At 46.6% G+C, this 26,806-nt stretch overlaps 2 protein-coding genes across 2 annotated transcripts; both read left to right on the top strand.

The window, feature by feature from the left end:
* Positions 1–7,043: 7,043 nt before the first annotated feature.
* On the top strand, positions 7,044–15,659 carry LOC311328112 (uncharacterized protein). Its single transcript, XM_084461241.1, has 13 exons — positions 7,044–7,162; positions 7,263–7,508; positions 7,819–8,085; positions 8,960–9,250; positions 9,791–10,063; positions 10,310–10,381; positions 10,489–10,603; positions 10,792–10,841; positions 11,423–11,634; positions 11,773–12,023; positions 12,108–12,227; positions 12,571–12,730; positions 14,209–15,659. The coding sequence occupies exons 2-13, from the start codon at positions 7,288–7,290 to the stop codon at positions 14,532–14,534; spliced, it is 2,358 nt and encodes a 785-aa protein (XP_084317367.1). The 5' UTR covers positions 7,044–7,162; positions 7,263–7,287; the 3' UTR covers positions 14,535–15,659.
* A 7,463-nt stretch (positions 15,660–23,122) lies between these two features.
* Positions 23,123–26,806, top strand: krcp (kelch repeat-containing protein; the record flags this gene model as incomplete). Its single annotated transcript, XM_084461149.1, has 10 exons — positions 23,123–23,184; positions 23,336–23,497; positions 23,716–23,725; positions 24,658–24,883; positions 25,001–25,132; positions 25,298–25,485; positions 25,789–25,985; positions 26,080–26,171; positions 26,293–26,445; positions 26,583–26,806. The coding sequence occupies 10 exons, from the start codon at positions 23,123–23,125 to the stop codon at positions 26,804–26,806; spliced, it is 1,446 nt and encodes a 481-aa protein (XP_084317275.1).

The following is a 26,806-nucleotide window of genomic DNA, read 5'->3' as shown; positions in this document are numbered from 1 at the left end:
CCTTATCTAAAATTAAGACAGTTAAACAGTTCAGTTAAACAAATTCTGTGTGCCCGTTTGTGTGTCGGTGTGTGCGTGTCGGGTTAAAGGAGTAGTAAAGGGAAAATGCATGTTTAGCCCTGTTTTAAGGTTACTTATGATCATATACAATGGTTCAGATCAAAACGTTGACAAAACTAGCACTTTTCAGAAAGTCTGATAATTGCTCTACCACCGTTTTGGTCATACAATGGACGTGGGTGGGCACCGTGAAAAATCATTCAAAAAACATGTTAAACTCTCAATTTCTAGATGTTTGTTGTGTGATGTCCATACAACGTAATCCACCTTTACACTGTCACCAACAGGTGAGCTGAATGAAGAGAACGGTGACAGTAGGAGAGGTGCAATCACAACATGGCGTGTGCCCAGAAGTTTGCTATAGACTACGTCCAAAATGGACGAGACCATCTCGAGGGGCATCTCTTGAACCCATCGTTGGTGGTCCATGAGCTGTGTAAGCGCAAGATTGTCTCAGAGAAAGAGGTGCGGAAAGTCATATCGTACAAGAAGAGGTCCCTCAGAACCAAAGTGCTGCTGGATGTGGTTATCGGCAGGGGAGAGGTTGCTAGCTATGAGTTTTTGAGGATCCTGTACAAGACAAGGCACCAAACCTTACCAGTCAATCAGAGACCTGGCCCAGACCTGCATCAGTGGATTATCTGTTTCTCTTTCACAGAGGACCCAGACATTCAGAGTAACCCCACCTCTGGTAGGTTTTCTGACCAACTACTCTGGACAATACAATGCACTTAAAGATGCTATGTGTAGGACTGTGGACATTCCAGTGGATATTTATACCGTTCTTGCTTTTCTAATACTACAACCTCGTACAGCCACAATTGGTATATCAGTATAATGTGCTCTGCCTCTGCAATTACAGTACATGTAAAGACTGTGTGTGAGAACAGCCTTTTCTGTTGTTTTATTTCCTTTTTATTTCCAGAATTAGGGCCGTGTGAGCAGTACAAGAGACAGCTGAACCTGAAAGCAAAAGACGTGGTTCAAGCCAAGTGGGAGCGCAGCAAGAAGTTTCTCAAGGGCGAGGCCAAATCGAAAACCTTCAGTTACATCCCTCTCGTCTTGGACACAGAAAAGAGTGACTTATCCAAAATCAAGAACAAAGCCTATAAAAAATCACGAGAAAAGAAACTCAAGACCTACATTCCCAGAGACGAGGGAAAACTGTGCCCTGACCATTTACTCAAAAGCAACGAGAAAAAGATTCTGCTAGTTGGTAAACCTGGCATTGGAAAGACGACTGTCGTCGAACAGGTTCTGAGTATCTGGTCAGAGAATGAACGCTACAAAGGGAGCTACATGTTTTACTTTGACGAACCAACGATGAGAGTGATGTCTCATTCCCCACAGCCCTCGACGTTGAGATCTCTGTTGTTCGACGGGTGCGTCAGACCAAAGCAGGGTACAGAGGACGAGGTTCTGCGTGACATCGAACAAAACGCTGAAAACGTCACGGTGGTGTTCGACGGGATCATGGATGAGATTGGCAACCCAGTGCTGAGGGGTATCATGGAGAAAGACCTTCTCAGCGACGCAAAGATTCTGACCACTTGCCGACCGGAGGCAGAAGACTGCGAGTTTTTGTCGGATTGGCCCTCCTATAGAGTGGAGGTGAGAGGATTCAACGATGAGTCCATCCACAGTTATTTCAAAAAGATGTTGGGCCCCGCCAACGACAAAGTCTGTGGCATTCTAAACAACCTTGCGGTCTTCAGCCTCTGCCATGTCCCGATGTATGCATTCATTGTGACTGCTTGCATCTCCTTCAGTCCTTCTGAGGACGAGAATCACCTTTGCACCATTACCGAAATGTACGTCCGCATCTTTCGCCACTGCATGAAAACACACGGCAACCAAAACGTCAAGCAACTGGATAAGTACATTCACGACCGCACGGGGGAAATCAAGTTCATGGCAATGAATTCTTATCAAGCTCTTTCGGGGAGAACGATCAACTTGACAGGAATGGATTGCAAGAACAATGTGCAGCAAGCGTTCTTGACATGCAGCTCAGCGAAGGACTCATCAGCGTCCCCATCATCCTCCTTCCTCCACAACACCATGCAGGAGTTCTGGGCGGCACTTTTCCTGTTGATGACGCCGGACAACATCAACGATGTCCTTCAGGGGTGTCAGACCGAAGAGGGAAAGTACTTGAAGTACATCGTCTCCTTCCTATGTGGACTTATGTCCAGCACTCTCGTAGAGTTGATCAGATGTATCGTGCCCGAACACGAAATAAGGGACATATTTTCCTCTTACGCAGAGAAGGTGCTAGACACATTCCTCTGCCTCGATGGACCCAGTGTCGAGGTTGCTCCTGATAATCTCCTCTTTGCCTGCCAGTGCCTGTATGAACTCCAGTCTCCCGAGACCTGCTCACTTCTCCTACAGAAAGTGGACTTTGACCTTGACCTCGGCGGAGAGAAACTTGATCCTCAACAGTGCTGTGTTCTCTCTTATGTCATCAACCAATCGACAGCCTCCAGTGTCCATCTTAACCTGGATGGCTCGTCTTTGTCTGACAGAGGAATGAAACTGATCCTGGGCTCTCTTGGGAATATTCGGGGTCTAAGGTAACCAAGCACAATGGATACACAACATACTCTGCCAAACATTTCAATCTCAATATGTCTCAACTGACTAGGCTTGGGTGTGTCTGGGAAACCTGCCTCCAGTGAAGCTAGAAGTTTATTTATTTAAAACGGGACAGTGCACATGGATAAACTCTAGGTAAATGTGCCAGATATAGACATAAAAGGCAAATTTTCAACTGCAGTCCCTGGGCAAGTTGATGGTAAGAAGTGAATGATAATATCAGCTCATGTATGCAATCATCAACTCCTCTTGTGTTATCAATAACAGAATTGACCCCATCACAAAGTGCCAGATGTGGAAAGTTGCTCTGCGCCCAGACACCCAGACTAACTTTGACCGCTTGCTGGGATTGTGTGAATATGAGATTCACCTGTCAGTCAAGGACCAAGATCACCCCGATTTGTTCCAGAAGGCAGGAGAGGTTTTGAAGCGAAGGAGACCGGAGGAGGTGGATCTCTGGCTGCACCTGGCCAGAGGGTCCCAGCAGCGGGCTGCCGACGCCCTGCGGAAAGGCCTGTTTGGGAGCTTGACCAACATCAAAACAATCAGGTTTGTGGAAACAATAATGAAACAATCCTTACGTTCCTCAAAGTCCTACTGTTAACAAGCGCAAATTCGCAATAGCTGTGAACACATATATGGATGTGCAGCCAGACCCCATTTTTGTGGACCAACCAACCGACAGAGCGAGTTATAGAGCTACTAGTCACAGCTAAGAGATGAGAAGAGCGCGAGAGATGAGTTTATGGTCCAAATCAATGGTCAAAATTGTTTTCATTAAGTGCTAACTTTATAACAGTAACTTTATAACACCACAAATCATGTCATTTTTAATCAAATGACTACTCATCACCCTTGATCGAGAGAATACCCAAGAATACATGTGTGATGGTGATTGAATCTGGTTAAGCGTTCTTGAGAAGATGAATTTTAAAGCACTATACCAAAGGGGAACACCACTGTCATAGCAATTTTAGCTCAAATGTCGCTTTGTCCTCAATGAAACGGATCCGTACACACCAACATTTAACCGATTGAAATTTTGCAAAATATTTTAGTTTTTTCAAATACAAATTTCTCCGTCATTTTGGATTGGATCTCTTAGCTGTTAACACCTGACATGCACTATACAGTACATGTATGTGAAATTTCAGACCAATTGGACTTATAGTTTGTGAGGTAAGTAAGTAAATGTATGAGGTTCCTTTTATAGGTTTTGCCAAATTTTCAACCTGCAGAAAAATCCATCAAGGCGGACCTTTTGGGAAAATGTGTATAGTATACCAAGTTTCATATTTTTTTGTCAAATGGCATGGAAATGCCAGCATTTTTTATTTTGCATATTTCCTCCTCAAACCCTAACTCTAAGAGTAATGAGAATTACAAAAATATAAAAAGAGCCAAACCACATACTAGACCTTTAACACCTTTACCTGTGTTTTTTAAATTCTATCTCAACAGCGCCATCAATGACTTTTGCTTATGTCACCATATTTTCATCCTATTGTAATGTTCATAATGGTCACTTAATATAATCATTGTGCCATATTGTTCTTTAAGGTTTGTCGAACCAACTGATCTGAGACAAGCGTTAGAGGCGCGGAGGTCATTCCAGCTGGACCTCCTGCTGCTCGGGGCCGTTCACCATCAAGAGACGGGGCAGAACTGTGTGAAAGACTTGCAAAGGGTGCTTCCTATGACCAGCTCAGACTCCACCGAGAAACAGAGTCTTTCTCTTATGTTTCTGTACCAACATGTTAAGATGTACGAGAAAAACAAAGGGGCAACGATTCTGCCATCGCTGTTGCCGATCTTTTGCTCAACTCCCGCAGTCTGGCATGTCAACATGGGTGACAGGAATATCGCCGCCCTGCTGGAGGTGCTGAAGTTCACAGATGTGAAGAAACCTGTAGAGCTGATATGGTCTGATGACGACGAATGTGAGATGAGGAGCCTGCTTCAGTGTTTGCCGTTTATTTCAGAGTTGAGGCAAGTTCAACAATTTACTCAAATGTACAACATACAATGACAATGATTTTTGAGGTCAAGCCACCAGGTGGAAATACTCTTGTAAGGTGGAAATACTCTTGTTGTCCACTTCTGTAACATGGCCTATGGATTTGCTGCATTTAACATTATAGAGTGCTAGGTCAAGCCATGTACTGTATGCACTGTAGATGTTGACTGTACATTTGTGAAGTGCACCTGTAGTGTGTAGTTCCATACATAATGGAGTAGAAAGCAGAAGAAAACTACTTTCAATCTTCAGCCGCAAAGGACAATACGACAAAGGAGTTACTTCACAAAGTTTTCTTTTCCACTGTAGTTGAAACGAGGCCTCCAACACTCAAATAACTGAATTACTCCAATTGACAATGTTATTGTTTGTGGCTGGTCCAGCTAGGCATACTAGAGGCTGGGTATTAACTTGCTATTTTATCAACGCACAGATTCAACGACTACATCCTGATACAGCATGACAGCACCAAAAGGACCATCGAAGGGCTTCTGACTCTATTCCAGTTGGCCAAACAGAGGCAAGACTTGACTGGAGAGGGGACGCTAAACATGCTGCTCTCAGCATGCAGTTACCCAGCATTCCCCTGGGGCAGTGAGAAAATGGAAGATGAACAGAGCGAATTTCTCCTCAATCTTTACTCGTCTGCAGTGGCGTGTGAATTCGAACCAAAAGACCAAATTCTCTCTGGACTCAAGTCAGTGTTACGGTCTGCTCCTCCCGTCTGGGTCTTGCCGGGTGACAAGACCTTGGTTTTACTTGAGGTGCTGAAACTCACGGGCGAGAAGAAACCCGTTCAACTGAAGGACCCATGGTACACCTGGACTAGTGAGAACATAAAGCAGCTCATACAGTGCCTACCGTACATCTCACAACTGCGGTGAGTCCATAACTGCCAAGAGCAACTATATTATCAGCCTTTTCCTGACCTTTTTTTTTTTTTTACATACAAAATATACGTCTCTAAAAGGTACACAGTTGAACCTCTATATATTTGCAAGAAAATAAACACCAGGATTGTTGGGTTTCACCCAACTCAACATTAAACATCAGTTTTTCCACTGGAAAAAAAAGTGGTTTTGTAGTATAGGTACAGGTTACAAAGCTTTACATTTGTATAATTCAGTCAGGGTTTTTTTTTTGGGCAGTGTTTCTCCCCAAGATGATGAGTGTACGTCGCCAACGAAGAAGCTCACCCTGACCGCAGTGCAGAAATCCTGCCTCCTTCATCTGTGTGGTCCTGGTACTCTCAATGACATGGAGACGGTACAGAGCTCCCTGGAAGATCTGCTGTCAGCTCTCTGTTTTACCTTCCCAGAAGAGGCCTCAGCCAGTAGGTTTCTGGTAGACCTGTATTCACAGCTAAGGCAAGTTTCTTCATCTCCAAATGATTTAAACTAGTATTTAAACAGCATCTGCATGGTATTCAAACTGTTGAATTATGAATTTGAGTGATCTATTCTGTTGTAGAACCTTGCAGTTTCATGTATGAATGAATGAATATTTATTTTCGTGTCATGTCCGAGGACCCATCCCTTACGGGATTATAAGACACCATAAACAAAAAACAATAATTAACTATATCACATACACTTCTCACGGTTTGTAAGCTATGCAATGTATACCAAACAGAAAATAAATAAATAAAAATGTATGGTTTTGACTGTCCTCAGCTGTGACGAGCAGGAGATGGACACCCGGCTAGCCCGCTCTCTCCTCCAGGCTCTGGACTTCACCATCACGTTGACGGGGTGGTTGCCCAGCGTGAGTTGCAGGGCGGTGGGTTCTCTCCTGGGTCGATCCCCTCCAGGAGCCTATCTCAATGTGACTCTCACCCCACTCAGCATCTCTCTTCGAGGAGCCTATCTACTCTTCAGACAAGTCAAAGAACTTCATAAGCTAACGTAGGTCTATGTTCTTTCTAAAGATGCCAAATTATTTACCTCCATCGGTGCTCAAGACGAGCTGAATTGCCCAGATTACTGAAATTATCTAATTTGACAGAAAAGGGCAAGATTAATAACAACGCTGTTGACAGATTCTTAAAAGAAGTGGAAATGTATTAGAATTCCATTATACATTTAAATTTTGTATAGATTCAAAATTCAGGTTAAGTAGAAAATAAAAAAAATAAAACATACGAGATATTCATAAAAGCAATTTTCTTAGCAATGGTATGTCATTGAATACACAAGTCATGAATGAATGTATATCCATTTCAATCTTTTCCAGAACTAATGAAATTTCCACATTGAAGCTGACCAGACTGGCAAGGTCCAAGTTATTCCACAGACAACTGGTTGTCGAGGAGCTGGCGTTGGTCTTTTCTTGCCCAAATCCAACTGAAGGCGTTCAGTGTAGAGTTCTTAGTAGCTTAGATTTGCTTCTGAGAGTGTGGAAAGTGAAGGTCTTGGACCTAAGAGACTGTCCAATCGAGGGTAACTGTCTCACGACTTTGCTGTGCCATGAGGGTCCACTGATTATCAGGCGAGTATGTTTGCCTATTAAGTTCACAGCCTGAAAATGTATCGGAAATGCTTTTTTACTCCATATGAAGTGACTTACAGTATGTATTCTTCCATGACAGGCTGAGAAGAGAGTGTCTGCAGCAGATGGCTCTCACAGTGTATGAGGCTAAGGACAAGGAGCTGACCCAGTGTTTCCTGGAGAAGGTCGGCAGGGACCTCACTGACTGCACTCTGGACTGGAACATGCTTCACCCCCTGCTGGTGACGACCACACAGCCCATCTCCGCTGACCTGAGGAGGATCAGCCTCAAGCCGAGAGACATCCTCCATCTTCTGCCACTCCTGAGTAATGTCCGCCTTCAAAGGTCTGGGTGACGTTTTTACCTCTCCCCTTTTTACCTTCTCATGTCTCACGTTCTCTCTGCTCTACCCATGCTCCCAGAAAAAGGGCTCCAAAATTGTTGGGAAAGACATTTTCATAGCCATTGAACCGTTTTTGACTCCTGGAAGAACCGTTTATTGGTGAAATGGACGACCGAAGGATTCTTTCCGAGTGCACCTGAGATATATTTCTCTTCAAGGTCTTTAGAAACCTGTCTAGACTTTCTTCATAGAAACGCCAGTCTGTGCTCCGTAGACCTGAGTATGACAGTTTCGCTTTGTTTTTTTTCACAGAATGAATGGCCACTTCACGAGGACGGCCCTGAGGGCGATATACCAGCAGCGTGCGGGGCACTTGGTCACCCCTCTGGTGAAGTCCTCAGATGAATGGATCAACCTGAGCAACTTGGTGCTGGACCACGAGGACTGTGACGCGCTGCGCTTCGCCCTGGACTACAGCGACGGCGTGAAACTCAACCTGCTGTGGACCGTCGTTCCGGCGGAGAAGATGGAGACCATCATATTCCAGACCTCCACACTACACAGAATCTCAGAGCTCAGGTTCTCAAACCTCACAGTATCTGGCTTCATGTCTTCGCAGCTAACCTCTCTGCTTCGCCTGACGCAGGCTAACGAACCGCATGTTGGATTACATTGCAAACGGACATTATGGCCATGTGGACTATGTTGGCATGTCGACTGCTTGGCTGTGCTTCTTTTTTCCCTCATGTACTGTATCTCTATGCTGTATTTCTATTGAATTAAATAATCCATGTTTTTCTAATAACTTAAGATCTGAGAACTGCATGACACTGCATGCATTTTTGTCCACTGAGTAAAAGCTTAAAGGTCCAGTATGTAACTTGTGTGTTACCTGCTGTCAGCGAGGGTGCATTCCATCCGCTTCAGGTTAACCGTTTCAGGGTTCAGAAGAATGCCTATGTTGTTGACTAACTCAGCAGGGGGCAGGGGCGGACTGGGGAAATAATTCATGGGGGGGGGGGGGGGGGGTACACTCCCCCTTTTCCCAGCCAAGGTCCTCCTAATGTCTCACCATGGCTCCTGGAGAGGCCCCCTCCCATCCTCGTGTCCAGCTCCATCCCACTATGCTGCCCCCCCCCCCTTATTGTGGGGTACGTCCCCCCTTTTGCAGCCATGACAACTTCCTTCTGGGAAGGCTTTCTACGAGATTTTGCAATGTGTAGGAATTTTTGCCCGTTCACCCAGAAGAGCATTTGTGAGGTCAGACACTGATGTTGGACGAGAGGGCCTAGCTCGCAATCTCCGTTCTAGTTCATCCCAAAGGTGTTCAATTGGGTTGCGGTCAGGGCTCTGTGAGGGCAACCTTGCCTTTATGGACCTTGCGTTGTGCACTGGGGCACAAATGAACTATTTCAATACTTATAATCCTACCTGTTGTCCTGTTAATTTGCAGGGTGGACAGACGTCTGTTGCTGGAGCTCCTCCACGCGTGCGCAGGGTTCGGAGCGGCGCCGGCCCTCCTGGGCGCTCTGCACCACCGACTGGACCTGTCCTGCTCCTCGGCGCTGGACCTGACGTCCCGGGAGGACGAGCAGCCTCTGCGCCTCAGTCCTGGGGACTGCAGGGTCCTCGCCTCGGCCGTCCAAGAAGCCGACGGCGACACCGAGCTGGACATGAACGACTGCCAGGTTGACACTGTGGGCCTGGAGGAGCTGCTCTCTGTTTTAAACAGGATCCAACTGAGGTAATAATGTTGTTTTTTAAGTAGGATTTTTGTTCTCAATTCTTTTCTTTCATTCAAGGTCATCTTGTCTGCAGATAGTGTATGAAACTGATACGTTTATAATGAGCGGTACGTAGTGATATCCAAGAGCAAAGAGATGTTATTATATCATTTCTATTCACAAACAATACTGTGGACTGTCTCTTTAAGAGTCTATAACGACCAGGGGTGTAATGGAGGGTGAACCCAAGTAAACTCAGTTCACCCACGTCTTTAAAACGAAGCCGAGAGTTTAATCACCTATTTCTGGATCAACTGTATTAATCAATGAGGGGAAACTGCACTGGACAGTTTTTTTGTTTTTTTTTAAGATATTTTTTTAGGGCTTTTCAGCTTTTAATGGACAGGACAGTTGAGAGAGACAGGAAATGTGGGAGAGAGAGAGAGGGGAGTACTTGCGACACAGGACACGAGCCGGGAATCGAACCCGGGTCCGCCGCGCGAAGGACTAGCCTTCATATGGATGAGCTACCGGATGATAACGACCATTTCCTCTCGTAGACTAGGAAAGTCCACTCTGTTGCAGCTCTTGCATGTCGTGGGAGAAAAAGACGCCCTTGACAAGTCCACCAGGTTCGCCATGTCACTCGCCAAAGCCTTGGGCCAGGAGGTGGACCTCAGTGAGACCCGCTTGGACCTGAGGGCCTGCTGGTCCCTGGCCCTGGTTCTGGAGTACTCCGAGGGCCTGTCCAAGCTGGACCTGAGCCACTGCCACCTCAGAGATGAACACCTGGACTGTCTGCTCCCACATCTGCACAAAGCCCAGCTCATAAAGTGAGTGATCAATCAATCAATCAATCAAAGCTTTATTTGTATAGCGCATTTCATACCCAGAGGCAACACAATGCACTTTACAGAGAACAAGGGAGGTGGGCATACGACCCACCTCTACATATTCCAGAGGGAAGCAAAAAAACAGTAATCACCCTGATGCTGGTGGGCAGAGGTGACCAGACTACATAATCCACACGTGTAGTATTGGTAATTTGTGGATTAACGTAACTCGCCATTCCATTTCAGCTTGCGCAATAACCAGATCACCCACGAAGGAGCAGTGAAACTCAATCTGTACAGTTTAACACAAACTGTAAGGTGAGTTATAGTGTACTATCCCCAACCACACACACACACACACACACACACACTTCCATCGGCCAATCAAAATGTCAGCGTCATAATGTACAATCCTTTATTCACAGCCTCTTGACAGACCAACTTGACCATGTTCAGCCAAGGACATGGCCTGAGTCACAGCACTGTCACGTAATAGAGCCTCCAGCTGTCAAGACGGAGTCCTCTACCGTGTCTGGCAAGGTAAAGGATTACATGATGCACAGAGGACATGATAATAATAATAATAATAATGTTGTTGTTGTTATTATTTTTATTTTTATTTATTTTTTATTTTTTATTTTTTATTTTTTTTATTTTTTTATTATTATTATTAGGCTATATTATTTTGACCATGTTACATTTGAAAATCTGTCACATCTTTTCTCTAGACTATAAAGGACTTTGACCCTTCCGTGACAGACGACACTATTTCCTACAGGTAATTAACATTTAACTGAATATTCAATTTAGTGCATTTCTGACAAAGTGATGTTCATTGCAGACCTGGGTCGAAAAGCTACTTGAAATACTTTCATTTACTTTTCTGGGCCTGATTGCTCTTGTCCAGAGGGTTCCCATATATGCAAACCCCACTCGCCTGATATTCCAGGCAGACTCAAGCAAACGCTTAAAAGTATTAAAGTATTAAAGGTACCCAATGTAGTTTTTGACCACTAGTATGCGCTCTAGAGCAAATTTGAGAAGGTGGTCCCCGAAAATCGCGTACTGCGTCATTGCGTCAATACGCGGAGCACATAATAATGACGTTTCACACATCTTTGTTGTTTTCAAAACATTAGCTAAATATCATTTTGCGAAGAAATTAAAATGTAGGAAAGACATTCAAGTGGTTCAACATGTTTATTAGACTACAAAAACCATATAATCGAGGAATTTCGAAAATAAACAAAACGGATTGTTTTGATTCACGTTTCGTTGGGTACCTTTAAAGGATCAAACAGTAGCGGTGTTTGGACCCAGGTTCACTGTACTGTCCCTCGATCTTCTTGTTTCCTCCAGGCACTGCTGCGGTTCCGGTGGCCCATTTCGGTGTCGTGTCACTGGGCTTGTGTTTTGGATGAGGGGGGCGGGGTCTGTGGAGTACCGTCTGGACCACTGGGATGATCGTATCCTTGACAACAGTGACTATGAGCCAGCAGGACCCCTGTATGACATCAGAAGTCCAGAGAGACAGATGTACCAGCTGGACTTCCCTCACAGTGAGACCGATGGTGAGGCTGCTCACGCAAGGGGGGGGGTTAAGTTATTTAACTGAGTGATGAGTAGTTTCAGGCTTACGTGTGTGTGTGTGTGTGTGTGTGTGTGTGTGTGTGTGTGTGTGTGTCTGTGTGTGTGTTTGTTTGTCCCAGTGTATGCAGCTGAAAACCTCAGTGTGGTTCATCTGGGTGTAAAGAGAGAGTTCCTGGTGCCCAAGAGGGTGACGCACTCGCACGTCAGCGTAGGCGTCGACAGCCTCTCGCGGTTCGGCCCGACCCGGAAAAAAAAGTTCTTCCAACAGCGTGTGAAAGGACAGGTTCTCTTCTTCCTCGAGCCAGAAGTGACGGCGAAACAGAACAGGCTCTGGGTGTTCCTGCTGCCCAGGACTGTCCCGTTGTCTGAGGTAGTAGCTCAACTTCCCTATGGTCTTAGAGTAGGAGTCAACTTCCGGGTCGTGTGTGATATCATATCCTGTCTCTTCCTATAGGTGGAGAAGCACAACAAGAAGTATGAACATGTTCCGACCAGCTCCAACTGCACGTTTAGACCCAATGCTAAATACAGTTTGAACTCTGACCTCACGAAGGGTTTTAAAGTCCAGCCCAAGGTAGAGAGGAACAGGAAGTGACATCATGTGATTAGTATGACCGACTGTCTCTACTGTCTGGGGTGTTTTTGTTTCTCAGCATCTCTCAAACATTTTTACAAATAAATGTATTTTTAATTTTATAAATAAATACTTTTCTACTCAATGTATACTGTAAGTGCTTGTTGAAGGATAACTTATACCTAATCATTTGGGACTTGACTTTTTTTTCTGTTCCTAAGGCAGCTGAAGCTAGTTACTAATCTCTCTCTCTCCCTTCTCTCTCTCTCTCTCTCTCTCTCTCTCTCTCACACACACACACACACTTTTTTCACACACACACTTTTCACACACACACCTTCAGAAATACATATTCACCGTCGATTATAACCCGGAGCAACACACCACGTTTGAAGTGTTCCTGGATCGCGGGATCACGGACCTCCAGGTGAGGATTCTGGAGAAGAGCCGAATCAGGATGCTGAGGCGCTGGTGCCGTCGCCTGATCCTCCGAGGCCTGTCAGGTAATAACCACCCTGATCCTCACAGGCCTGTCAGGTAATAATCACCCTGATCCTCCGAGGCCTGTCAGGTAATAATCACCCTGATCCTCACAGGCCTGTCAGGTAATAATCACCCTGATCCTCAGAGGCCTGTCAGGTAATAATCACCCTGATCCTCACAGGCCTGTCAGGTAATAATCACCCTGATCCTCAGAGGCCTGTCAGGTAATAATCACCCTGATCCTCCGAGGCCTGTCAGGTAATAATCACCCTGATCCTCACAGGCCTGTCAGGTAATAATCACCCTGATCCTCAGAGGCCTGTCAGGTAATAATCACCCTGATCCTCACAGGCCTGTCAGGTAATAATCACCCTGATCCTCAGAGGCCTGTCAGGTAATAATCACCCTGATCCTCACAGGCCTGTCAGGTAATAATCACCCTGATCCTCACAGGTAATAATCACCCTGATCCTCACAGGTAATAATCACCCTGATCCTCAGAGGCCTGTCAGGTAATAATCACCCTGATCCTCACAGGCCTGTCAGGTAATAATCACCCTGATCCTCACAGGCCTGTCAGGTAATAATCACCCTGATCCTCCGAGGCCTGTCAGGTAATAATCACCCTGATCCTCAGAGGCCTGTCAGGTAATAATCACCCTGATCCTCAGAGGCCTGTCAGGTAATAATCACCCTGATCCTCCGAGGCCTGTCAGGTAATAATCACCCTGATCCTCACAGGCCTGTCAGGTAATAATCACCCTGATCCTCAGAGAGGCCTGTCAGGTAATAATCACCCTGATCCTCAGAGGCCTGTCAGGTAATAATCACTCTGATCCTCAGAGAGGCCTGTCAGGTAATAATCACCCTGATCCTCACAGGCCTGTCAGGTAATAATCACCCTCATCCTCAGAAGCCTGTCAGGTAATAATCACCCTGATCCTCAGAGGCCTGTCAGGTAATAATCACCCTGATCCTCACAGGCCTGTCAGGTAATAATCACCCTGATCCTCAGAGGCCTGTCAGGTAATAATCACCCTGATCCTCAGAGGCCTGTCAGGTAATAATCACCCTGATCCTCCGAGGCCTGTCAGGTAATAATCACCCTGATCCTCAGAGGCCTGTCAGGTAATAATCACCCTGATCCTCACAGGCCTGTCAGGTAATAATCACCCTGATCCTCACAGGCCTGTCAGGTAATAATCACCCTGATCCTCAGAGGCCTGTCAGGTAATAATCACCCTGATCCTCAGAGGCCTGTCAGGTAATAATCACCCTGATCCTCAGAGGCCTGTCAGGTAATAATCACCCTGATCCTCACAGGCCTGTCAGGTAATAATCACCCTGATCCTCAGAGGCCTGTCAGGTAATAATCACCCTGATCCTCAAAGGCCTGTCAGGTAATAATCACCTATTTCCAAAAAAAATACCACTTTTCATAAATAACTTTACGTTAGAGGCGAGTTCTCATTAGCTTCTCGTCTACTCGTTCCAGCAGCGAACGATGTTTCCAAAGCGAGCGGACCGCGTGAGCAGGGCTGGTTGGAGACGCTGGTCAACATCATCGAGGAACTCTCCAAAAAAGAGGTGAAGAAGCTGAAGGGACTGATGAACACGACGGAGAAACGGCGCCGCATCCCCAAAGGCGCTCTGGAGAAGTCGAAGCATCCGTGGGAAATGGCCGACCTGATGCTGAACACGTGGGGGAGGAGGGACTCCATCTTGGCCACCCGGGAGTTCATGGAGAAACTGCCGCGCAACGACAGCAGCGTGACGTCGCTGTTGAAGCCCTTCGTAGATCTATGTAGGAGGGGGTCCAAGTAGAGGGAGGGACATTTACTCAGGAATTGAGCCTACCTTGGTTAGAGGGAGTCTTAAGCATTCATTAATGCAATAACTGGTTCACTCATTATGAGGGCAACACCTTATTTGAGTTTAATGCAATGACATTAGATTGTATTCATGCCTGGGACTGTTAGTGTAGATGGACCAGTACTTGTGTTAACAGACAATCAATGTCAACCTCTTTTTTTTTTTTTACTATGGAACATGAAAAGTGTTACTGTAACTGAAAGCTAGCCAGTTGTGTTGCTGGGGACCATATCTGTCGGATCTCGTTTCAGGGTGATGGCAGAACTGTCTCGATTTGACCTAAATGAATTTAAGAAACTAACATCAATCTCAAAGCACGATGTTTTATTCTACTCTACAATAGCATAAAACAACAGCAATTTGTTCTACAGCTCAGGGTACAGCCACTTATTTTACAGATGCATTTGCTTTATATATTTTATTGGGTGGCACAATTTATATAATGTTATACTTTTTATAATAACATTTATTTATAAAGCATATCTTGTATCTCTATGTGATGTTAGTTTGATGGTGTTGGTTCAAAGATGTTTACTGTATCCGTCATGCTACAAGTGCCTTTGCCAAGTTTAGATGTGGAGTCGAACCCTTAGCTCCTAGTACACTAAAAGGCTCCTAGTACATACTGTACACTAACAGGCTCCTAGTACATACACTAACACTCCAGTGGAGTCGTTTCTGTACACTATGCAACAGTGGCTCCATCCAATCAGAAGTCCACGCCCTACTACACTGTGAACACGAAGGACATTCGCCCACATCTTTTTATCTCCCTCTCAAAGCACTTTGAATTTTTTTAATGAACTCGATGATCCAAATAAATTGTGTATAATTTTATCCGGTCGACACTGTATCAACAAATGTGCCAAAGCCTGCCACCTCATCCTAAAAAGAAGAGTAGCTTTCATGAGTACGGGTCCATAAACTGACCCATTTATATTCCTCTCTATTAATTTAGTCCTCATTCTCCTTTATACTGTATTTCTATGTCCCTATACTGTATTGTATTCTCAACTGTATGGTTGTATGTGTGTAGTACTATCATGTACGCTCTATTCTATTTTGATTTGTAATTATATTGCGTCTCACAACTCATTGTGAGTGGTCCTTAACTGTTTATTATTGTACTTTTGTACTAATGTGATGGAAATGTTTGTTACAAAAATAAAGATTTATCTATCTATCTATCTGCTACAGTATGAGCAATGTTCAGGTACCTCTCCCTGAAGACTTATACACTTACAACACTCAGTAAACCTATGCTGTAAATAATGTTAAGGTAAAGAATGGGGTCCATGGATGGTTTTCATGTGATTCTATAAAGCGTAATTAAAGCTACAAACATGATGATTCTGCAAATCAATAATCTAACTTGCTGCCGTATTACTCGGTTCATCACGGATCTTTCAAACGTAAAGATCCTTTCCAGTAATCCAAACTCCATATCCAATTCCTGTTTTGATTTTTGATCATTGACTCACACGAAACAGACTAATTCCGATTCCGATTTCAGAACTATTAAACTGTAACATAGCCTAGGCTATTTGTATTCGTAAAAACATTTACACACCCGAATATCACAACCAACTTCAGCGTAAGGATTGTTGACATAAACCCATTCTTACGTCTTATTCAAGTCTCGTCATAATATGGGAGCTATAACGTGCGGGAATGGATGAAGGACTTAAAACAAATTGATAATAAGGACTGTATATTGGAACATTTTGACAGGATTAGATTATTGAATAGAGAATATTATTTAGAAAAGAAAAGGGCAGGTGTTCTGGGGAGCCTATACCCACGCCCTAGCGGCATATCTCAATAAAGACTTTTTAACTTTTGGCAGTTGCTTTATTTTGAACGAGAGAATATTATTATAATATTAACGCCAAATCCAGGATACTCGTGAAGGCGCCTGCGTTGTTATGAACCAGACCTGGAGTAGTGAAAAAGGTGACGACATACAAAACTAAAACCCTCTAGATTCACTGAAACTACCATGTTTAACATAAAAAAGGTGACTGTAGCCAAAAGGTGACAAGTTTTCAGGTCGGCTAGAATACGCCAGCTAATTTAGGCAACAAAATCTCCCCAGCTCAGTCTTGTTGTTCCGACCATGGTTTAATTTGCAATAGCACCTTCATCACACCTGTCTGAAAGTGCCAATCAAGTGATTTACAGTGATTTTAGAAAGTAGTTTTGTCAAAAGAGCCTCGCAAACCGTGACGTCACAGAGAAAACCGTGACGTCACAGAGCGCCCTTGTGACGTGAGCCAGGAGGGGTATAAAAGCCAGAGAGCGACAGAGGAACTGCAACCAGAGAGCGACAGAGGAACAGCAGCCAGAGAGCGACAGAGGAACAGCAGCCAGAGAGCGACAGAGGAACAGCAGCCAGAGAGAGAGAGAGGGGGACGTCTTCCTCTCTTTCCCTGACTCTCTCCCGTGGGCTAGAGAGAGAGAGAGAGGAGAAGGAGGTATCATCTCGACATCTCCCCCCCCCCCTTCTCTGTCTCACTGAGAGAGATTCAGTGAGAGAGTCCTCCTCTCTTTCGCTGAGTCTCTCTCAGTGAGCCAGAGAGGGGGGGAGGGGAGATGTCAAGATGGTATCTCCTTCTCCTCTCTCTCTCTCTCTGGACCACTGAGAGAGAGTCAGGGAGAGAGAGGGAGATGTTCTCTTCTCTCTCTCTCCTCTTCCCTGGCTCGGAGGAGGAGGCGGTGGTGGTGGCAAATTAAAAAATAAATAAAAAACGATTTTAATCATAAAAACTGATTCTGATTCTCATTGTAAGCTATAGTGTTATTAAGATATCCATGTTATCATATAGGAGTACTGTTACTATAGTTACTGTTAGCACTTCAGACTTAGGGGCTGGGCAGCCTCAGCCCTCCACCTCTGACCGGTGCTCCACCTCTGACCTCCACCTCTGACCAGACCTCCACCTCTGACCAGACCTCCACCTCTGACCTCCACCTCTGACCTCCACCTCTGACCTCCACCTCTGACCAGACCGACAGAGTAAAGTGTTTCAGACCTTTGGGTCAGCTGGTGGAATAATAATAATAATAATAAAAACTTGATTTGTATAGCACCTTTCATAAGATACATATCTATGACAGCATTAGTTTTCATGATTATTGATAACCAATTTATTCAACTTCAAGAAATCAATAAGTATTACTGTATAGATCAATAACTTTGCTAATGAAATGGTTAATGAAAAGTATATGTATAAGTATAAGAATAGTAACTTAGCATCATTAAATTGCTGTTACAATGCATTTCCAACCTGTCCGTTCAGGGTTAGGGTTAGGTAAGGGGTTAGGGTTAGGTAAGGTAAGGGGTCAGGGTTAGGGTTAGGGTTAGGGTTAGGTAAGGTAAGGGGTTAGGGTTAGGTAAGGTAAGGGGTTAGGGTTAGGTAAGGTAAGGGGTTAGGGTTAGGTAAGGTAGGGGTTAGGGTTAGGGTTAGGGTTAGGGTTAGGTAAGGGGTTAGGTAAGGTAAGGGGTTAGGGTTAGGTAAGGTAAGGGGTTAGGGTTAGGTAAGGTAAGGGGTTAGGGTTAGGGTTAGGGTTAGGGTTAGGGTTAGGTAAAGTAGGGGTTAGGGTTAGGGTTAGGGTTAGGTAAGGGGTTAGGTAACCGCCCACGTGAAAAGCTCACAGCAAGAGGTGTGTCCTATGATGCAGGTCAACTGGGAGATGAAAGACGATCACAAAACTGTCACAGAAGAATCTCCTTCCCTTTGACCCTGTACTGTACCAGTTACCCACGGCAAATCAACCGTCTGTCCTATTCTACAAACAGGACAACCCTTATGTTCTGTGTGTTGTCGCCCCCTAGCGGTGATTTTAGTTTAACAGTTGAAAAACTCGTTGCATAGCATTACACTCTATTAGGCTACATATTACATCAGATATATAGATCTGATATTACATAGATAGATAGATAGATAGATAGATAGATAGATGGATGGATGGATAGATAGATAGATAGATAGATAGATAGATAGATAGATAGATAGATAGATAGATAGATAGATAGATAGATAGATAGATAGATAGATAGATAGATAGATGGATGGATGGATGGATGGATGGATGGATGGATGGATGGATGGATGGATGGATGGATGGATGGATGGATGGATAGATAGATAGATAGATAGATAGATAGATAGATAGATAGATAGATAGATAGATAGATAGATAGATAGATAGATAGATAGATAGATAGAGCAAAATAGATGAACATTCTCCACACAAATCTGTGCATCCACACGCATCACTCTACTGAGTCAGGGATTGCGGCCTCCGGAGTGCTGGCAGGGGCGTGGCAGAGGCGTGGCAGTTTCCCCGCGCCGTGGAGGAACAGCAGCGGCTGCACGACGCTGCTGGGGAACGTGAGGAAGAACCCGGAGTCCAGAGCCACGCACGCTGCCCTCTTCAGACCCGCTAACATCATGGACAAGCCCGCCAGGAACGCCACGAAACTGACCAGGACCGCCCCGAATATGAGCACGATGGTCTGGAACGCCCTCTTCTTCAACTCGCTCCTTCCTTCTCTGTCTCCGCCCCCGTCCCCCGGACCCGGACCAATCAGGGCCTTGAGGACGGCTAGGCTACAGAAGCACATGACCAGAGTAGAGAAGAGGAACACGGCGAAGACGGGCGCCACGGGGATTCTGGGCCAGTAGGCGATGGCGGCCGCCACATACCCCAGGACGAGCAGCCAGACCAGCGCAGGAACGAGGCCCCTGTACCTGCAGGTTGGGGGGGGCAGGATCAGATAGGGCTCAGGCATCCTGGATCAATTACAGAGATTCATTAAAGCATTTGAAAATAATATGCAGGTGCATTTGATTTCACACAGGTTCATGGTTAGGGCTCCCACCAGGGGTCAATTTCCCCCTGAAAGCACACTAATTGATTGATTGTGTAATGAATAATTAAATTAATTTAATAATTGAGGTGGATTCGATTAGCCTCACACTTACAGGGCTGATCCGTCGCCCTGTGTGACTCAAATCAAGTGCACCCTGGGGTGAGAGAGGCTGTCAGGGAGGGTCTGTTTCTACCTGGACGCTCGGAGGCGGAGGTACGCCAGGGGGCGGAGCACCGCTAGGTAGCGCTCCAGACAGAGGCAGCAGTGGAACAGCGGCCGGCCAACAATAAACGCGGTGCCCAACGTCCCGACGGTGAGGAGAGGCCCCGCCTCCAGGAGGAAGCCGAGCATGCGGAGGACGGAGACGAGGCTGCAGAAGATCTCCAGGGCGGCCATGTTGGACGTCAGCAGGGCCGTCAGCGGTTTGGTCGTCGGCGTGGTCGTCGGCCGGGTCCCCAGCCAGAGGACCCAGGTGTTGAGGGGGAGGAGGAGGAGGACGTTGGAGACGGAGTACCCTGAGATCATGAGGACGCTGATTCGGTAGCCATGACACTGGTAGCTGGGATGTGAGGAGGAGTTGGAGGAGGGGAAGAGGGTGGAGTTGGCGTTGTCCATGGTTACCTGTGGAAGTGGATTTCCAGAACTGTATTATCGAATGACAGACAGTAGGGTATTGTGACGTCAGACGGTAGGTTATTGTGATGTCAGACGGTAGGTTATTGTGACGTCAGACGGTAGGTTATTGTGACGTCAGGCGGTAGGTTATTGTGATGTCAGACGGTAGGTTATTGTGATGTCAGACGGTAGGTTATTGTGACGTCAGACGGTAGGTTATTGTGACGTCAGGCGGTAGGTTATTGTGACGTCAGGTGGGTTATTGTGACGTCAGACGGCAGGTTATTGTGATGTCAGACGGTAGGTTATTGTGACGTCAGGCGGTAGGTTATTGTAATGTCCGACGGTAGGTTATTGTGACGTCAGACGGTAGGTTATTGTGATGTCAGACGGCAGGTTATTGTGATGTCAGACGCTAGGTTATTGTGATGTCAGACGGTAGGTTATTGTGATGTCAGACGGTAGGTTATTGTGACGTCAGACGGTAGGTTATTGTGACGTCAGACGCTAGGTTATTGTGACGTCAGACGGTAGGTTATTGTGATGTCAGACGGTAGGTTATTGTGATGTCAGACGGTAGGTTATTGTGATGTCAGACGGTAGGTTATTGTGACGTCAGACGCTAGGTTATTGTGACGTCAGACGGTAGGTTATTGTGACGTCAGACGGTAGGTTATTGTGACGTCAGACGCTAGGTTATTGTGACGTCAGACGGTAGGTTATTGTGACGTCAGGCGGTAGGTTATTGTGACGTCAGGTGGGTTATTGTGACGTCAGACGGCAGGTTATTGTGATGTCAGACGGTAGGTTATTGTGACGTCAGGCGGTAGGTTATTGTGACGTCAGACGGTAGGTTATTGTGACGTCAGACGGCAGGTTATTGTGATGTCAGACGGTAGGTTATTGTGACGTCAGGCGGTAGGTTATTGTAATGTCCGACGGTAGGTTATTGTGACGTCAGACGGTAGGTTATTGTGATGTCAGACGGCAGGTTATTGTGATGTCAGACGCTAGGTTATTGTGATGTCAGACGGTAGGTTATTGTGATGTCAGACGGTAGGTTATTGTGACGTCAGACGGTAGGTTATTGTGACGTCAGACGCTAGGTTATTGTGACGTCAGACGGTAGGTTATTGTGATGTCAGACGGTAGGTTATTGTGATGTCAGACGGTAGGTTATTGTGACGTCAGACGCTAGGTTATTGTGACGTCAGACGGTAGGTTATTGTGACGTCAGACGGTAGGTTATTGTGACGTCAGACGCTAGGTTATTGTGACGTCAGACGGTAGGTTATTGTGACGTCAGACGGTAGGTTATTGTGACGTCAGACGGTAGGTTATTGTGATGTCAGACGGTAGGTTATTGTGACGTCAGACGGTAAGTTAGTTTCATTTCATTCCAAACCTTTACACTCAAAGTTTCCCTCATTTAAAGTGATGGCGAGTTCACATGGAGACACAAATATCAACAGAACAAATGTAATAATATACAATATACAATAATAGTACTACTTTAAATACTACTTTAAATTAAAAGTAGTACCTCAAGCTTTAGAGAAAAGGAAGTACCTCAAGCTAAAGAGTCTGTTGTAAGGTATTCCAAGTATAAGGAGCATCATGGGAAAAAGCAGTCGTTCCAATAATAATAATAAATGATGCTGTTAAGCACTGCATTACAAGTACTAAAACACATGTCAATATCAAGCCAACTCATCATCAGATAATAATAATAATTGATGCTGTTAAGCACTGCATTACAAGTACTAAAACACATGTCAATATCAAGCCAACTCATCATCAGATAATAACATCAGATAATAACATCAGATAATAACATCAGATTCTGACTGAACTGACCTGCGTCTCCTGAGGCTCCTCAGGTCTCTCTGGATGACCCGTCTCTGAATATCCTATACCTGGATCTCTACACACACACACACACACACACACACACACACACACACACACACACACACACACACAGTATCTGTCATCATTTACAGGTGATCCCTGTGCCAGCTGTTCATACAGTCTTTTGTCAGTTTTTTCTTGCAAAGTAGATTATTTATTAGTCAAAGTAGGGCGCCACACGCCCGCGTGTCCAGGAGAGCACGGAAACAGGACTGAGCTCACCTCAGAGGGGCGCGTCTCCCCCTCACACCGTGCTGCTGACGAGAGAGATCAGACCAGCCGGCCTTCGTCATCTTCATCTTCTTCAGCAGCAACATCGTGTTCGTCAGAAGAAGAAGAACAGATGCTCTTCAGTCCGGTCCCTGACCAGGACTTTGAATGAGCAGTTGGACTTGGTCCCCGGGCGCCACTGGTGACGGTGACCCACTGCTCCTGGCTGCCCCTGGCGGAGGACAGCTGGCGACCACCGAAAGTGCATATGTGTGTGTGTGTGTGTGTGTGTGTGTGTGTGTGTGTGTGCGTGTGTGTGTGTGTGTGTGTGTGAGTACTGTGTCACCGCTCATTCACATGTGTGTTGGTGTGTGTCATTTGCCGGGTGGCAAATCATGATGATTGACCATGATTACAGTGGTGCTGAAGATGACTTATGATTCATCATCATCATCATCATCATCATCATCATCATCATCATCATCATCATCATCATCATCATCATCATCATCACACTTTGGTCCAGATAAACGCACTAATAGGACACAGCAGCATCAGCAGAGGTCAGAGAGAGGGAAATTTAGAGAAAGAGATAGGGGGAGGAGGAGGAAATAAAGAGAGATACAGAGAGAATTGACTTCAGAGGAAATAAATATGAACAGTATCGAACGCTGCCGCGCCCACTGTTCTTGAACACACCCCCGCTCAACTGACGCCGCAGAATCCACGCTTCTGATTGGCTAACGGCTGGTGCCCAGCTCAAGAGAACTGGCGCGGGAGTTTGTAGTATTTGTGTACGAGAGTGGCGGGAGATGGACTAAGCAAGTTGACTTTACAGTGTTAAGTGCTAATATTTCTTGACGTTTAACGACGTTAGAGAACCTATTTTCTTTCGTAAACTATTTTCGCTGTTGGAGTAAAGCTCACGATGGACGATTTCGGGGTTTTCGCCGTTTTGGGACAGAACGAGGCGCCCCGTAAACTATTATGGTATGAGTGTGTGTTTGTGTGTGTTGTTTGAGAAGAGCGCTAGAAATCTGGCTACGAATGCAAATTACGTGTAGCCAGGAATAAACCGGGTTTATTATGCAAATAATCAATACCGCCACCAAACCTAAACCTGTCTGCCTTTTGCTCGCAGTGCCAACGGGTCAGTGCAGTGCTGTGTTGCAGTACCGCCGGATGTCCAGCAGGTGGTGCTGTTCTCCAAGGGACGGTGGGGGGAGCGCATCTGCGTCAACGCAGAGCTCAACGACGCCAACAGATATCCCATCACCATCGGGAAGCTCACACCTTATAACAAGTAGGTCTCACCTTCAAGCAGCGGCTACAGTGGAAATCCCAAATCTGTCAGCTGCTTTGAACACACACACACCGCTCTCTCTCTCTCTCTCTCTCTCTCTCTCTCTCTCTCTCTCTCTCTCTCTCTCTCTATCTATTTATCTAACTATATATTATATATTAGCGTTCCTGAGTGTTGTGCAGGTGTGCATTATGTACATATTATATGTGTATTACTAGACATTCAGACGTATGTACCGTATGTACATATTCTATTTTATAATAAACACCTGCTGTACATTTGGATGTATGATGTTCTTGTTCTTCTTTTTATGTTTATTGCTACTATGCATAATCTGTATCTGCATTCCTAGCCTCTGCTGTCATTTGTCCCACTGCTGAAACCCAAATTAAAGTATCTATCCATCATATATATGGATATTTGTCCCCCGAAAACACATTTTAAAAATGTTCTATTTGAATCCATCACATTTAAATTTCATGGGATCCAAATATAATCAGGCAAACGAACATTCGGCCGCCATTATCGGCATGAGCAGCAGCGTGTCCTCCCCCAGCACGCCGGCTGCCCGAGAGCTTCGCTCTCCTCTGACAGACCTGCCGCACGCAGACCGCCCCCCTCCCCCCCCCCGCCACACACACACACACACTGCTGATCCATCTCTCCCCCCAGGTGCTTGGCTTGGGAACAGTGGGAGGAGGACAGCTGGACGGACGGAGTGATGCTGACCGTTTCCTTGGAAGGAGGGGAGCTGGTAAATTACCCTTTTTTTCATCCTGTCACCCCCCCCCCCCCCCCCCCTCTATCTATCCATGAGTCCGCAGCCACACCCACTCACAGATGGTCCGTCAGCAGGTCTGACTCAGTGACTCAGCATTTGCCTGAATTCATGTAATCAAGGACTAACGAGGTTAGCTAACGAGGACTAACGAGAGTCCTCGTTAGCTAACCTCGTTAGTCCTTGAACAGGTAGTGAGTTGTTGGTTAAACTCATTCCCCCAGTATAAATACTGTCTATCCGTTCTGATAAAGAGCTAACTTTTCATTGGCGTAGCCGGTTAAAACGGCGTCTGCCGCACGGGAGACCCGGGTTCGAATCCCACCCCTGGGCATGCCGGAAATGTACGGGTTACATTGTCTCGTACACGCCTCTCTCCCAGTGCACGACGCCGCCCCCTGCAGTCTGGGAGGTCAACTGCAAGAGGAAGAGACTCTGGACTGAGGAGGAGCAGGAGAACACGTGTCCTAACGGAGGCTCGCCGGAGAAGCCGACCCCCAAGGTCAGAGGTCAAGGCCGGCGGGGTCAGACCAGGCTGTCCGCTGCACGGACCCCCCAGAACCCCCCCAGGACCAAGGGCAGGCAGGCCAAGACACCCACACAGACAGGTAAGAGTGTGTGTGTGTGTAAGTGTGAGAGAGAGTAGTGGTGTGTGTTTCATGTTTCTCGCTCAATTTCGGTGAACTTCCCAGTCCAACCTGACCCTTGACCCTGCCTCCATGCAGCCCCATTGGCTAACCCATCAGGTCGCTGGGGTCAGAGCCTGTGTCCCATCGACCCCCAGACGGCCATTCTGATTGGAGGACAGGGGTCCAGGATGCACTTCTGTAAGGACCCTATGTGGAAGCTGTGTACAGGTGAGTTCACACACACAGACTGCACACACACACACACACACACACACACATGCATACATACACAAATCTCAACCCTCTCGATCTCCTCTCTTCTGTGACCTCAACTCTGATTGGTCCAATCTGACCACCACTCCCTCCCAACCACTTCCTGTCTCCTCCTTCCAGAGGACATGTCCTGGGTTGCCGCGGAGACGCTGGCAGAAGGCCCCACCCCCGAGGCCAGGATTGGCCACACGGCGACCTATGACCCCGACTCCAAGCGCATCTTTGTGTTCGGTGGTTCCAAAAACAAGAAGTGGTTCAACGACGTTCACATCCTGGACACGCAGAGCTGGAGGTGGACAATGGTGGAGGTCTGTTCCGTTCTGGGATCAAGGTTCAATCAATCAACCAATCAATCAATCAATCAAGCCCTTTTATCCCTTAAAATGTGTTGTGTAGCCAGTGTTCAAAACAGAAAAACAATTTAGGACATCCCATTCATACGCAAAAATACACAAGGTGGTAATCAAGCACCCTTCTTTTCTCCTCCTACCTTCCACCCTTCTTTCCCTCACCCTCTCTCTCATCTCTCTCCCTCCTCTCCTATCTCCTTCTCTGCTCCTACCCCTTTATCTCCCTCCTCCTCTCCTCTCTCCTTCTCCTCTCTCCTCCAGGCCCAGGGTAAAGTCCCCCCCCTGGCCTACCACAGCTGTAGTATGTTCCGGGGCGAACTATTTGTCCTGGGAGGGGTGTTCCCCCGTCCCCACCCGGAGCCCGACGGCTGCAGCGACTCCCTCTACATCTTCTACCCCCAGCTCTCCTTTTGGTATCAGCCCATTGTCATGGGCGACAAGCCCGCCCCCCGCTCAGGGTGAGATAGTCCGGCCCAAACCAACTGACAGAAACACATTCTCAAGTAGTGAATGACCAGGCTATTGACCCCCCCCCCCCATCTCTCTCTCCAGACACTCAGCCTGTGTGGTTGAGGGGAAGATCTTCATGTTCGGAGGCTGGGACACGCCAGTCTGCTTCAACGACATGTACATGCTGGACCTGGGTGAGACACACACACACGCCAGAAAGAGGACACACACGCACATGTACAGGACCTGGATGAGACACACACACACACACACACACCCGAGACGCTCACCCCCCTCCCCCTCCCCTCCCCCCAGGTCTGATGGAGTTCAGTGCGGTCCAGACCGGCGGCCGCGCCCCGTCTCCCAGGAGCTGGCACGGCAGCGCGCTCCTCTCGGGCGCCAGGTTCCTGGTTCACGGGGGATACAACGGCAACAACGCCCTCCATGACACCTTCATCTTCAACACCGGTGAGGGAGACCGGCCTACCTAATCACCTGTCCTCTTTAGGAGCCAATCCTTATTATTTGTAGTTTAGTCGCGCGCAAACACACACACACACACACACACACACACACTGTGACTATAGCGTCTGTCCCCGGTGTAGAGACCAGCGGCTGGACCGAGGTGTCCCACCCTCAGATGTCCGTGCCGCGTGCCGGGCACTCCATCGTCACCATGACAACGGCCAACCGCCTCCGCCTGGGCGTCTCCGAGGAAGAGGGCGGGGCCAGCGGAACCCTGCTGGTGTTCGGGGGCGGAGACAACGAGGGGAAATTCTATGCCGACCTGACGACCGTTGCCGTGGAGGAACTGAGTGAAAAAAACTGA

This window comes from Borostomias antarcticus (assembly GCF_949987555.1).
Source record: "Borostomias antarcticus genome assembly, chromosome: 37".
NCBI lineage: Eukaryota > Metazoa > Chordata > Actinopteri > Stomiiformes > Stomiidae > Borostomias > Borostomias antarcticus.
This window is presented reverse-complemented; position numbering and strand designations above follow the sequence as displayed.